The sequence below is a fragment of the Drosophila nasuta genome, chromosome 3 (genome assembly GCF_023558535.2).
Source record: "Drosophila nasuta strain 15112-1781.00 chromosome 3, ASM2355853v1, whole genome shotgun sequence".
NCBI classification, from domain to species: domain Eukaryota; kingdom Metazoa; phylum Arthropoda; class Insecta; order Diptera; family Drosophilidae; genus Drosophila; species Drosophila nasuta.
In genome coordinates this window covers 439,518-452,566 of record NC_083457.1, presented here as the reverse complement: position 1 = coordinate 452,566, position 13,049 = coordinate 439,518, and the positions used below count along the sequence as shown (strand labels likewise).

At 39.8% G+C, this 13,049-nt stretch overlaps 1 protein-coding gene across 1 annotated transcript in view; it reads left to right on the top strand.

Moving 5' to 3' along the window:
* LOC132793412 (neurogenic protein mastermind) overlaps window positions 1–10,616 on the top strand; it is a 92,552-nt gene extending 81,936 nt beyond the window's left edge. Inside the window, 3 exon segments of the mRNA XM_060803326.1 lie at window positions 5,539–5,788; window positions 5,859–6,986; window positions 7,893–10,616. Of these exon segments, the coding sequence (XP_060659309.1) occupies window positions 5,539–5,788; window positions 5,859–6,986; window positions 7,893–8,533 (2,019 nt within the window). The 3' untranslated portion in view covers window positions 8,534–10,616.
* The last annotated feature ends 2,433 nt before the right edge of the window (window positions 10,617–13,049 follow it).

Here is a 13,049-nt window from a genome sequence, read left to right as displayed (position 1 = left end):
TACCCTTCTACCCTATGGGTAGCGGGTATAAAAATAAATATATACAAAGAAAATATGATTTTCAAGTTGTCACAATAATTTTAGCTTAAGTTTTCTGAATTATCGTATTTCAAAAGCAATGAAATCCACTTATAAATACTTTACGTTCATTTTCTTATATACTAAAACTAATCACATCAACTGTCGATTATTATCAAGTTTTAGCTTCCCATTCTCCGATTTCACTTCCTCATCAATTAAAAAATCAAATTCGCTACGCTTTAACACCCCGCCAAATGAGATTTCAGCTCCCCAAAACATTCTCCTTTCCTCTGTCTCGCAATCTATGTATATATATATTTCTGATTTTTCTAGTCAGTCGCTGTCATAAATTCGTTAAGTATCGTGGACACCTCGCAACGGAACGGAACAGAGAAGCTAGTTTATGTCACACAAATATTCAATGACAGTCCCCATTCCCCTACCCCGTCCGTCCTCCGCTCAATGTTCTGCCTTGTTCTGCCCAGGACGACACATTCTCTTGGCTTCATTTGGATTTTTTGGCTTCCATGCCAACACAAAAAAAAAAAATATGAAGTAGTAGAGGAAGAGACAACGACGAGGCGGAAAAGCGGCGCACAGACAATTCGCGTTGCGGGGCTGCGACGTCCTTCAAGACTTCAGTTTGCCAAGGACGGACAAAAGGAGGGTGGCGGAGACGAGAGGGCGACAAATGGGCGTTTGGGGGCGTGTTCTTTTGCTAATTTCATTGACTCTCAGCTTGGGCCTCTGCCAAGTGCATTCGATGAGTGTGGGTGGCTGTTGCTTCAATTGCTTTGTGTGCACTTTAAGTAACTTCAATTATCGTTGACTCCGTCACGCCCCCCAACCCACTTCTCCTATCTCCGCAGCTTTGCTAATGTAGTCGCTTTTTTTGGCGCCCATCGCTCATGCGGCAATAGAATGTTGTTAGCTTAAGTGAAAGGCAATGCAATTGATCAACAACTTTGTAAACTTCATCTTATTTCAAATAACAAAAGTATGCTAAATCAGCTTTAGATAGATATATATCAATATAAATCAGCTGTACAATATTCAATGTTATGATATAATGTATGCAATTTCAAATATTTCTGTAGACTAACATATTAATACCATATGTTACCTAACATTTCTGTTAAAAACATAATGTAAAGTTTTTGGCAAACTTCAAGGGAATAAAAACTTTTTGACTTGCTGTTAACAATTCCACTATTTAATAATGATATTGACCATTAACTTAATGTAAATGTCAAGGGTCTCTTATTGTTGATGTTGCAACCCTTGTTTACATAGCAGGCGGATTTAGCTTGGCTCAGAAATGAAAAGCGAGCCACATTCACCTTAACATTAAGATTTATTCTCAACAACAATGCGAAAATGTATCCGTATATATTTTTCGTTGCTTTTCAATTATTTTAAGTGCTGGGCAACAAGTTCGCTTTATTTTGGTTTTTGTGTTGATTTGTGGTACAGTTGTGTCCTCGGATTTCAACTATGATTGTGAGGTCTTGGGGTCCAATAACGAGAAGAAGAACGAGCATATAAGAAGAAACAGCCCCCGAGGCTCAGTTGAAGTTTCATTTCTTTTTGTAGAGCGCACCCCTGCATCCCTGCCCCTTTCCCCATACATTCGCACACACACGCACTCACATGTCACACACACCAGTACACATTGTGGCATAGTCACATATATCATTGTCAAGTCTATATGCAAGGCGGCAGATTCCCTTACACCCCCATCCAGTTACCATCGCTGGCCAACCAGCATTCAACTTGCCCTCTCTTCAAATATCATTCCCTTGACGGCAACGGCGACGGAGACAGGGGCAGGGGCAGGGGCGGGGACGGGGGCGGTAGAGGCGACATCAGTGGCATGCGGCAATCTTTTTGGCTTGTCAAATGCGCATTTCCTGCTTGCGAGTCCTTGCTCTTCGCATGTGTGGGTGGCAGCTCTCTTATGTGTGAGTATGTGTATGTGTGTGCCCGGTTTGTCTCCAGCGCAATCAATATTGCGACGCTGGGGTAATAGCGAAGGATTTACGCGCACGGCTTATAGAGAGCGAGAAAGGAGAGAGAAAGAGCGAGAGCGAGAGAGAGAGAGGGAGGGAGAGGGAGACACGTCCTGCTGTTTCTGGTCCGTGGTCCTGTTCCAGTTCCTGTTGCTGCTAGTTCTGTTCCTGTCGTGGTTACATCGTCAACGCTAACGCCAACGCCAAGTCGTCGAAGTTACCTTTAAACTTTTCTGCTTTTTTATTGATATTTTATGCATGTATTCGTTGCCCATTGGCTGTGGAGAGCGGAAACGGAAGTAGGCAGGGAGAGGGAAGGGTAGCAGAGATTTGGGCCTCTAGCTGCGCCATGTTTGCCCTTTTATGAAAGCTGGCTGTAATGATTTGTTTTATGAAGTCGTTCCTTGCCTGCCGATCTGAAGGTTCTAAAGGTATGCTGCTCTACCCTGGGCTGTTTGCCCAATAACTTAGTTATACGAGTGGAGAGTCCTCACAAAAGGATTTGAACAGCTTTTGCCAGTTGCCTGTGTCAGTTGCGTGCATATCAAAAGAAACTCGCTTCAAATATATGTTGCATGCTTCTTCTAATGAAACGCTGATGAAATCAATCTCTCTCTCACAATTCACATTCACATTAGATATTGGATTATTCATGCTTTCAGCTTGCATAGAATTTCTTTATTCATTTACCAGTTTTGGCTGGCTTCTCCCTTGGGATGCTGTCTTTTTGATTTCTCAAAGGCCAACAGAATGAAGAAATTTAATACAATAATTATGTTGCCTGTATTTTTCATCTTCAAAGTCACTTGGCAGTAAAAGTATTCTGCATGCAGTGCAAAGATATGCCTTGAGTTGCCATCAACTTCAACTATGAGTTGCTTCACATTTTCACAAAGTTTTGATTGAGTGGAGAATAAATAAACATGAAAAAAGTTATGCATAGTTGTGAGTACAGCAACTAAAACAAGGAAAAAGGTGATAAGATAATCCTATAAATTTAACAAATTAGTATTCTGAAAGGATATCAAAATTTACCGAAGGTATATTGATATGTAGGTGGTTGATATACTCTACCCATTGTCAATTAAAGCACTACACTGCACTATTATTATTCAAAGTATACCAAGTTTTCAGTATATTGAAAAAATACCAAAATATATCGAAGGTTACATATGGTATATCGATATGCTATTGATTTCATAGAGTATAAAATATACCAGATACCTAAGCTCTACACAAACCCATTTATTTATTTAATAACTTTAAAAATTTTATCGGGAGAATTTGTAAATATCAATTATATTTATATGCCAAGAATTAAGAACAGATTTTGTCCCAAGAATATCAGAAATTCAGTTTCAATTTTAGCATTGCAATTGCAAATATTTAAAACAAGGTGCTCACAAATTTGCACTATTCTATTATTTGACGTTTTTAGTAGATTAAGTGTTGGTTTATATGTAGAGTATCTCACACTCGTTTACACATTTCCTTCGGGCCTGTCTTTGTATTGCGACTTCAGCTAACGAATCTGGTTAAATCTTCTGTCAGCTGACGGCTTTCATAGGCATCTCTGCTTATCGCACAAATTGCAGGTGTTGCAACTTGCAGCAGCACGAACAATAGAAGTTGCCATTGGTCGCATCCACATACGTTTCGCACCTTTGCTAATGATTTATGGCTCAGCATTTGGAGCGATTGTTTCCAGCAGCAGCAGGGGGAGGGAAATGGGGTTTATGGCAGGTCAACAGTTTGCGACTGCGTGGCTGTTGTGGCACTAAACTTCAATTAGCTCAGCGAGTCCATGACTTTTAATCAGTGTTCTTTATGCCACACGCATGCCACTGCTATGTGTGCAATAAATTAAGCCAGCAAGCAATTACAACAACAACAGCAACAGAAACTCAAAACGGGCGCACAAAGTTGCTTAGTGCGCTTTTCGGGGCGCCACAGTTGTGGCGCTAGTTGCGAGGCCACGACAACGAAATGAAGCTGACGTCGACGTCGACGCTAACGCTGAAGTCGTGTCGCCAAGATTTATTGGCTTGCCTATGCGTCGAGTTAAGTCTAGAGTCGACAATGACGAGGACGAGGACACAGTCGCTGCGGCTGTGGCAGTGTGTGGCAGAAACAGACGCAGACGCAAACGCAGACGAGGACACGGACACACGGACCACAACAAGGTGCCTGGCCAGGGGCAAACGATTTCCTTTAGTTTCGGGTTCACACATCAGCGGACACGGACACGGACATGAACACGAACATGGCATTGAAATGCAAACGAAGTGTGGAACACTCCGCACCCTTCGCTTTGCCCCTCTCACTTGTGGCATCCATTACAATAACAAATAAATTGCAAATATGAATGCATTGAGTAAAAGACGGAGTTATGGCTGCGCGCTAAAGTTGACTCTGAAAAAGTGTCCAAAGATTTATGCCCCAATGTTGTGTTTCCGCTGCCTTCCCCATCTCCTCTTCCTCACTTTCTCACTCTCTGGCTGCCTTTTTGGCAGCATCGTCAGCAGACATAAATGCGACACGGATGCGGATGCGAATGCAGTTGGTGGGGCGATAATAAGCTTCAAAAGCAATGCCAGACGCCGAATGTAGACTTCATGTCTGTCCAACACACAAACACACACACTTCGCATCCTTACTGATGGCCACAATGTCTGCTGCCGACAGTCGACAGTCGCATCGAGGCTGACAGCAAATAAGACAACTGCAAATGGAGTAGGTGGCCTGCCTGCCCTATGCTCTCTCTCCATCTGAGTCTCTCGCTGTCTCTCATGTCCAGGCATTAGACTTAAAATCTTTGATTTCCACTCTCTGCCAGGGACAGTAGTCGCAGACAGTAACGAGAAGTGTGAAATCTGACGACTTACTGGCAATTAGGTGCCAAGCTAAAGAGTCAAGGTGTTTGCTGGCAATATGTTAGATTATGCGGCAATAGTTGAAATCTTTGGTATGGTTTGTTGTTGCGTCAAAAGGGATGCGCAAGGCAATCAATGCTTTTTATGCAAGAATACGAAAATTCATTACACGTTTGTGCCGACACTACGTATACGTAATTGTAAAAGATGTAGAGTAGATGTATATTTAGATTGTATATTGTCAAATGATTGAAATTTGTATTACTTGAGGGGTATATTAGAAAAGTTCTTTTACACTCAAAACAATCTTTCACTATGCTTTCACTTGGCGTATACGTAATCTGTTCCATATCAGAAGTGGAGAATTTTAATTTTTTTGTTACTTAACTAACTAAACAAGTTATTTGCTTATTAACTTTGTGAACCGCGCAACCATTCTCAAAAAATGTTTCACTTGTCTAGATCTCCACAGATCTCTAAAATGAATATATGTATGTGCGTAATTTGCGTATACGTAATCTGTGGAATAACTGCACAATCAGCTGCAACAACAGTGACTTTTTAGTTACAACAAATGAATACGTTATTGAATTGCAATTGACCTTTATCTCCTCTCTCTTCTTTTGCTTACGCAGGTGTCAGCTGGTCAGCATTTGCATTTGAGCGGCGACATGAAGAGCAACGTCTCTGTGGCCGCTCAGCAGGGCGTCTTCTTTAGCCAGCAGCATGCGGCACAGCAACAACAGCAGCCCGGCGGCAATAACGGCCCCAATCCGCAGCAACAGCAGCCGCATGGCGGCAATGCGGGCGCCAACGGCAGCAATGGCGGCGGCGGACCAAACGCTTCACAGCAGCAACCAAATCAAAACATGAACAATTCAAACGGTAAGCGTAAAATGCATAGATCGATGATGAATCTGTGATTTAATTATACTATTTTCCACACACTTTGCAGTACCCTCCGATGGCTTCTCTCTCTCCCAAAGCCAAAGCATGAATTTCACACAACAGCAGCAGCAACAAGTGGCCGCAGCGGCAGCAGCTGCTGCAGCCGCACAGCAGCAACAGGCAGCTGCCCAGCAACAACAACAGCAAGTGCCGCCCAACATGCGTCAGCGTCAAACGCAGCCGCAAACGGCGGCGGCAGCAGCAGCAGCGGCTGCCGCTCAAGCGCAAGCAGCGGCCAATGCCAACGGTCCTGGTGGCAATGTGCCGTTGATGCAGCAGCAGCAACAGCCGCCTGGCGGTGTCGGTGTTGGTGCTGGCAACGGCGTAGGCGTTGGCCCTGGACTGGGTGTTGGCGTAGGCGTTGGAGTTGGAGTGCCAGGTAACGCAGGTGGTCCCAACAATGGTGCAATGAATCCGCTTGGCGGACCCATGGGCGGCATGCCGGGCATGCAGATGGGCGGCCCAGGACCAATGAATCCCATGCAAATGAATCCCAATGGCGGTGCAACCAATGCCCAAATGATGATGGGCGGCAATGGCGGACCCTTACCTGCTGCCAATCAGGCCAAATTCCTGCAGCAGCAACAAATGATGCGCGCCCAGGCCATGCAACAGCAGCAACAGCAGCAGCAACAACAACAGCAGCACATGTCCGGAGCACGTCCTCCTCCGCCCGAGTACAATGCCACCAAAGCGCAACTGATGCAGGCGCAAATGATGCAGCAGACTGTTGGCGGCGGCGGTGGCAATGGCGGCGGCGTCGGTCGCTTCCCCAACAGCGCAGCGCAAGCGGCGGCCATGCGACGCATGACCCAGCAACCGATACCACCATCCGGCCCCATGATGCGGCCCCAGCATGCGGCCATGTACATGCAACAGCATGGCGGCGCCGGCGGTGGTCCACGCGGTGGCATGGGCGGTGTGCCGGGCGGTCCGTATGGCGGTGGCGCCGGCGGTCCAATGGGCGGGCCTCAGCAGCGGCCGCCTAATGTGCAAGTGACGCCCGATGGCATGCCCATGGGCTCGCAGCAGGAGTGGCGACACATGATGATGACGCAGCAGCAGCAACAAATGGGCTTCGGCGGTCCAGGACCTGGTGCGCCGATGCGACAAGGACCCGGCGGCTTCAATGGAGGTAAGCTGATTGTAGCTGGGACCAATGAGCAATTGAATGCAACCATGTACATATACCTAGCTGAATGGGTGATATTTTAGTTTCACTTAACTGTCAACAAATATGTAGAGGGGAACTTTGTGCAACTACATTGAATTTTTTTTTGCACGGAGACTTTGCAAGTGTCTCTGACTTTTCTTTTAAAGTAACTCTTTTTAGCTTACACTTTTATAATAGTCTCTTGATCACTCATAAAGTGACGATTATATTTTTCAATTTATGAGATATTTTGAATATATAAGTATGTATGTATTTCGATATAGGAAATGTAGTTTTTGGTATACCTTAGTATTTTTGGTATATTGTTTTGGTATTTGGTATATTTTAAATATAGAAGTCTATCGATATAGGAAGTATAGTTTTTGATATTTTTTAGTATGTTTGGGAATGTTGTTTTGTGTATATGTTTCACTTTATGGTACACTTTTTGAATGCAGAAATATATCTACATATATAGAAAATATAGCTTATGTCATGATTTAATATTTTTTAACATTGTTTTGGTGTAATAGTGAATGTTATATTTTTAATATAGAATTATATTGACACAGAAATATAGCATTTGGAATATTTTAGTATTTTTGGTATATTGTTTCGGTATATGTTTCACTTTATGGTATATTTTAGATACACAGGCATATCAATATTATATATAGCTTATGGTATATTTTATAATTGTTTCGGTATATTTATTTGGTATATTTTAACAATAATTTCGCCTTTTTTCTATTATTGAAAATGGGTAGCGAATATCCCACCCTCGATTGTTGAGTTTTTTCGTCTGGTCACTCAATTGCTCATTTATTGCTGCTCTCTTTGCTATCACTTCTGGTGATCGTTTACTAATACTATTCTCTCGCATTTTAGGTAACTTTATGCCCAATGGAGCGCCGAATGCGCCTGGCAATGGACCCAACGGTGGCGGCGGCATGATGGGCGGCCCCAATGGACCACAGATGCAGCTGACGCCCGCCCAGATGCAGCAGCAGCTGATGCGCCAGCAACAACAGCAGCAGCAGCAACAACACATGGGACCCGGTGGAGGGAACAACATGCAGATGCAACAGCTGTTGCAGCAGCAGCAGAGTGCAGCTGGAGGTGGCATGATGGCCACACAGATGCAAATGACCAGCATGCATATGACGCAGACGCAGCAACAGTTGACGATGCAGCAGCAACAGTTTGTGCAGAGCAGCAGCACAACGACAACACACCAGCAACAGCAGATGCTGCAGATGAGCCAGAGCGGGCCAGGTGGCGGCGGACCCAACAACAACAACGGTGCACCACAGCCGGGTGGTGGCGGTGGTGGTGGTGTGGTGGGCAGCTCGGCGACCATTGCCAGCGCCAGCTCAATCAGCCAGACGATCAACTCGGTGGTGGCCAACTCGAATGATTTGTGTCTCGAATTCCTCGACAATCTGCCCGTCGACAGCAACTTCTCCACGCAGGATCTGATCAACTCGCTGGACAATGATAACTTCAACATACAGGACATCTTGCAGTAGATCCTCCGATTGCCTCCGATTGTCCTGCCAGTGCCAGTGCCAGTTGTTGTTCCAGTATAGAGTCCGAACTAGAAATAACACTAACCAACATCAACTACTAGCTACCAACACCAACACCTACAACCACAACCACCATCACCTTGGCCACCACCAATTGTTGCCTATTCGTTTTTGATTTGTTGCCTGTTGTTGTTATCGCCTAATCTCCTCCCCCTCTCTTCTCCCCCCGTGACCCCTTCCTATTTGTTACCGTGTGAATTTATAAGCGTGTTTCGATGTACTATAATTTCGGACTTCACTGTATTATTAGCCGCTAGAGTTGCCGGCTACGGTTGCCGCGCAACGACGGTCCAAGGTGGGCGGATGCTGGGCGTGGCAGGCGGCAGACATTCCATACTATATAGCATATATAGTACACACACATATGCAAATACGAGTATATGCAACACAATTCGAACCAAGTGTGAGACGAAAATACAACCAAAATAACAAGAATTTCCCTCACACACCCGCACACACAGATACACTAACTACGCCACACACATACAAAGAGAACTTAAACATTTGTACTTAATGCAATTGGCCACGCCCAGCGCACAGTCCGCCCATCCAACATTTTATTTTACTTAAGCAATGCCAGATAAACTAAAAAAGAAAACACAAAAAGAAAAACTAAAACAAAAACAAGAAGAAACAAAAAATGGAACCAACAGCAAATTTTTTAACAAAATGCAACAAGCAAAACAAAACTACAAAAAAAGAAAACATAGTTGTACATTTTATATTGTATTTAATTTTATTTAATTTTTTACATAAACGAGAAAATGCAAAAAGAAAAGAACAAAAAAACAGTAAAACGATAAAAGAAGAAACTTGCAGAAATTGCAAAAGGAAAAAGCAAAAATATTGGTGATATTTTAATTGCTTAACACACACACATATATATACAAATATACACAAGCACACTCATACACATGCATAAATCAATTTGAGAAAAATTTAACTCAACAAAAAAAAAAAGGAAAACGAAAAAATACGAATGCCGCATGTTGTTGGAAAATGCAATATGAGAAATCAGAAAATCAGTTATTATTATTGTACATTATTTTTTATAAAGAATTAATTTTAAATGGAATTTTTAAAAACGAGGAGCAAAAGTGCGATAAAAGCGCAAACCACAAAACATATTTAATACAAAATAATATATATATACACACACATATATATAGAATTATATTACAATTATAATTATAAAATACTACGCGTAGTTTTTGGTAGTGAAAATCGTGCATAACGCCCTAAACATTAGTAGTTTGTTAAATAAATTTATATATACATATATATATATATATATCTACACACATAAAATACATGCATATATACTTATATATATAGAAATGTATGAACGATTTAAAAGTGGATCGTTGAATTCCTGTAAGAACAGCGCTAACAATTATTAAATGCGATATAAAAGCTGAATTGAGAAATTTAGCTAAATGCGTTTGGCATTTGGTGTTACCAAGTGACGCCTCTGCCACGCCCACAGCTATTCACAAAGAAAAAGAAAATAATAACAACAACAAGAAGCAATCAACAATAATGTTAAATACGAAGAGAGATTCCAGCTATGAAATTATTGTACGACATTTAATTAGCGCAATTCCATAAGTAAATAAAATAGTTCAGTTGAGAGGCCATAGACATTTTGAGAGCCACTTCCAAACACTCACTCACACACACACAAACACACATACATACAGCCAGTACATAACTAGAATATACATATGCAATAGACTATATAGATCAGACGGATCAACAACTCACTTACACAAACAACACGCCTAAAGAGAACGCGTAGCCCAAAGTATTTTAGCCGCAAAAACAAACAAAAACAAAAATAAAGAAAAAGAAAACAACAAAAAGATAAAATAAAGCAAACAAAAAATAAAACACTAATAAAGAAGCAAAACAAAAATTATTATTAACTATTACAATTATTATAATATTAATAATACGCGAATTGTAGTTTGTAATTAATTATACGAAACAAATTTGTTTATAAAAAAGAAAGAAAAACGCAAATTATATATATTAAAAATAGTATATATACACATTATTATTATTACTATATACAATATGGCATATTATTATTACATATATATATAAATGAGAAAGCAAATTAGCAAGCTAATGATAGTTACTTGTATCCTTGGTGCCCCAAGTGGTGCCACAACAGCAGCCGCAGAGTAGCAGCAGCAACTATAGATGTTTGCCACCAATCAAACCAGAGCATAATGATCAGATGCAACACGATATCAATTAAAAGCAAAAACAGCTGCCAACAGCAAATGAAATCTTTAACAATTTACAAACCAAATTAATCAAATGAATGAAAACACGAAACTCAAAGCGAAGCAAATGAAAATTTAGTAAATTTTGCTCATCATTTCATATTTCTATGATTTTGAATTAAGTGTTAAAATTTTTAATTTTGCTGCTTCCTTCCGGTTTGTTTATTTCATTTTATCACATTAATTGGTGTATAGTCCCTTGGTTTATCGTTACATTGTTCTCTGGGTTGAGCAGCAAAATTTGTGTGGCAATATTATCGAATTGTACGAAATACGATTTATTATGCCAACAAACAAAAATCATTTGTAGATTTTCTTTCACATATTAAGGAAACCAGACAAAAAGAAAATAACAAAATAAAATAGTAAAATATTACTTTTGTAAATAAATAAACAAAATTTTTTATTTCACTTGGATACTTTTCTCTAAAACGATTTTGGTCGTTTGATTGTTTTTTAATCTTTCCAGCAAAGAAATTTAGTTTGATTATGATTCTCCAGGTTACAAGCCATTTTAATCCAAATATATTTTCATTACTTTACTTTTACTGAAAAATTACAAGAGCTGAATTCTTAGATGATTTTTTTATGCCAATCGATAGAGTTGGTCCCGATGATCCTCGCAATAGGTGTCCTTTATAAATGTGGCAGGAAAAACCCGGCATATTTTCTAAAAATTATCCTTTTTGCAACCTCAAAGTATGCAATACTCAATTAAATACTTACAATGAAAAGAAACCGTTTAAATTAAAACAGGAATTTAATTATTATTATCGTTTTTTTTTGTAAATTCAAAAGGATCTTGTCGAGACTTACCTTTTTGTAATTCCGATAATTAGTTATAGCGATTGTAGTCCAAAGACTTTAAGGAAATTCTTATAAAATTATCCACAATTTTTTTTAAGGTTGGTATAGAAAAGTGGCCAAAAATTTCAAAAATTGACTTATTTCGGCCATTTGAAGAAGGATCTTGATGTCCTTTGGCACAAAATTTGCTCATATGAATACTGACTAATTGGTTTTCTTTAAAGGACGAAAGTCCTTACAGGACTCGAAATAAAATTACTTTTTTGTAAACAGATAATTGCAAATATCTCTGCCACATCCTGTCTGATCCTTTCGGGTCCTGCGCCAATCGAAGTCCTTTGATGAGAGCTATTATCGCACCAAAGGACAATCCAATTGTCCTTGTGGTTCTTGAGTTATTCTGTAATTTACGATTTCCGCACGCTTTCTCTGGACTTCGACTGAAAAATTAAAAGAGTTGGATTCTTAGCTGACCCCACGTTTTTTTAATGCCAATCGATAGAGCTGGACCTTGTGATCGTAGCAATATGTGTCCTTTGAAAATGTGGATGGATTAAGCCGAGATATAGCATATTTTCTACAAAAAATCCTTTTTGTTTCCTTAAAGTATGCATGTGGTGTCAATTTCAAATTTGCAATTTTTATGTTACCTTATTGTAATCAGGATAATTAGATCGATTGTCATTCAAGAACTTTAAGGGAAAATAAGGTTGTTGCACATGCAACGAGCCAGCGTGAATTTTAACAGAACGATATTTTTCTAAAGCCTTTTGAGCCATCATCATCGACACAATCTTTCGAATGGTTTTGAATATCATTGCGCCGAATGCATTGCTTCATATTACATGGCAAATTGAAAGAAATTATCTACGACTCCAACTTTCTTTCGCAACAATTATTTTCAAACTGGTATATTTCGTAGTATATTTTAAATGTAGTACTCAATCATCAATATAGTTATACCAAATATAATATATATATATATAAATATACTATATTTTAGTATTTTGTAGTATATTAATTTGTTATATTTTTCGTATAATACAATACTGTTTTTTTTTTATTCAACATTTTCGATAGTAGAAGTAATTGCTTTAATTTGCCAGTGAATGCAAATATTGAAAATAAAATATTGAATTCATTCGTATTTATTGATTTCTTTATTCGCATGTTCATAATACATAATTGCATATTTTATGACTTATAATAAATATATATATTTATATTCCATAATGTGTGGGTATGTGTGTGTGCTTCAATTGTTTAACATTAATAATGTGTGTAGTATAGTATGCATATATTTAATAATATTTCTCGCTCTTTCACTTCGCATGTTCTCGGTAAATGTACGTTTCTAA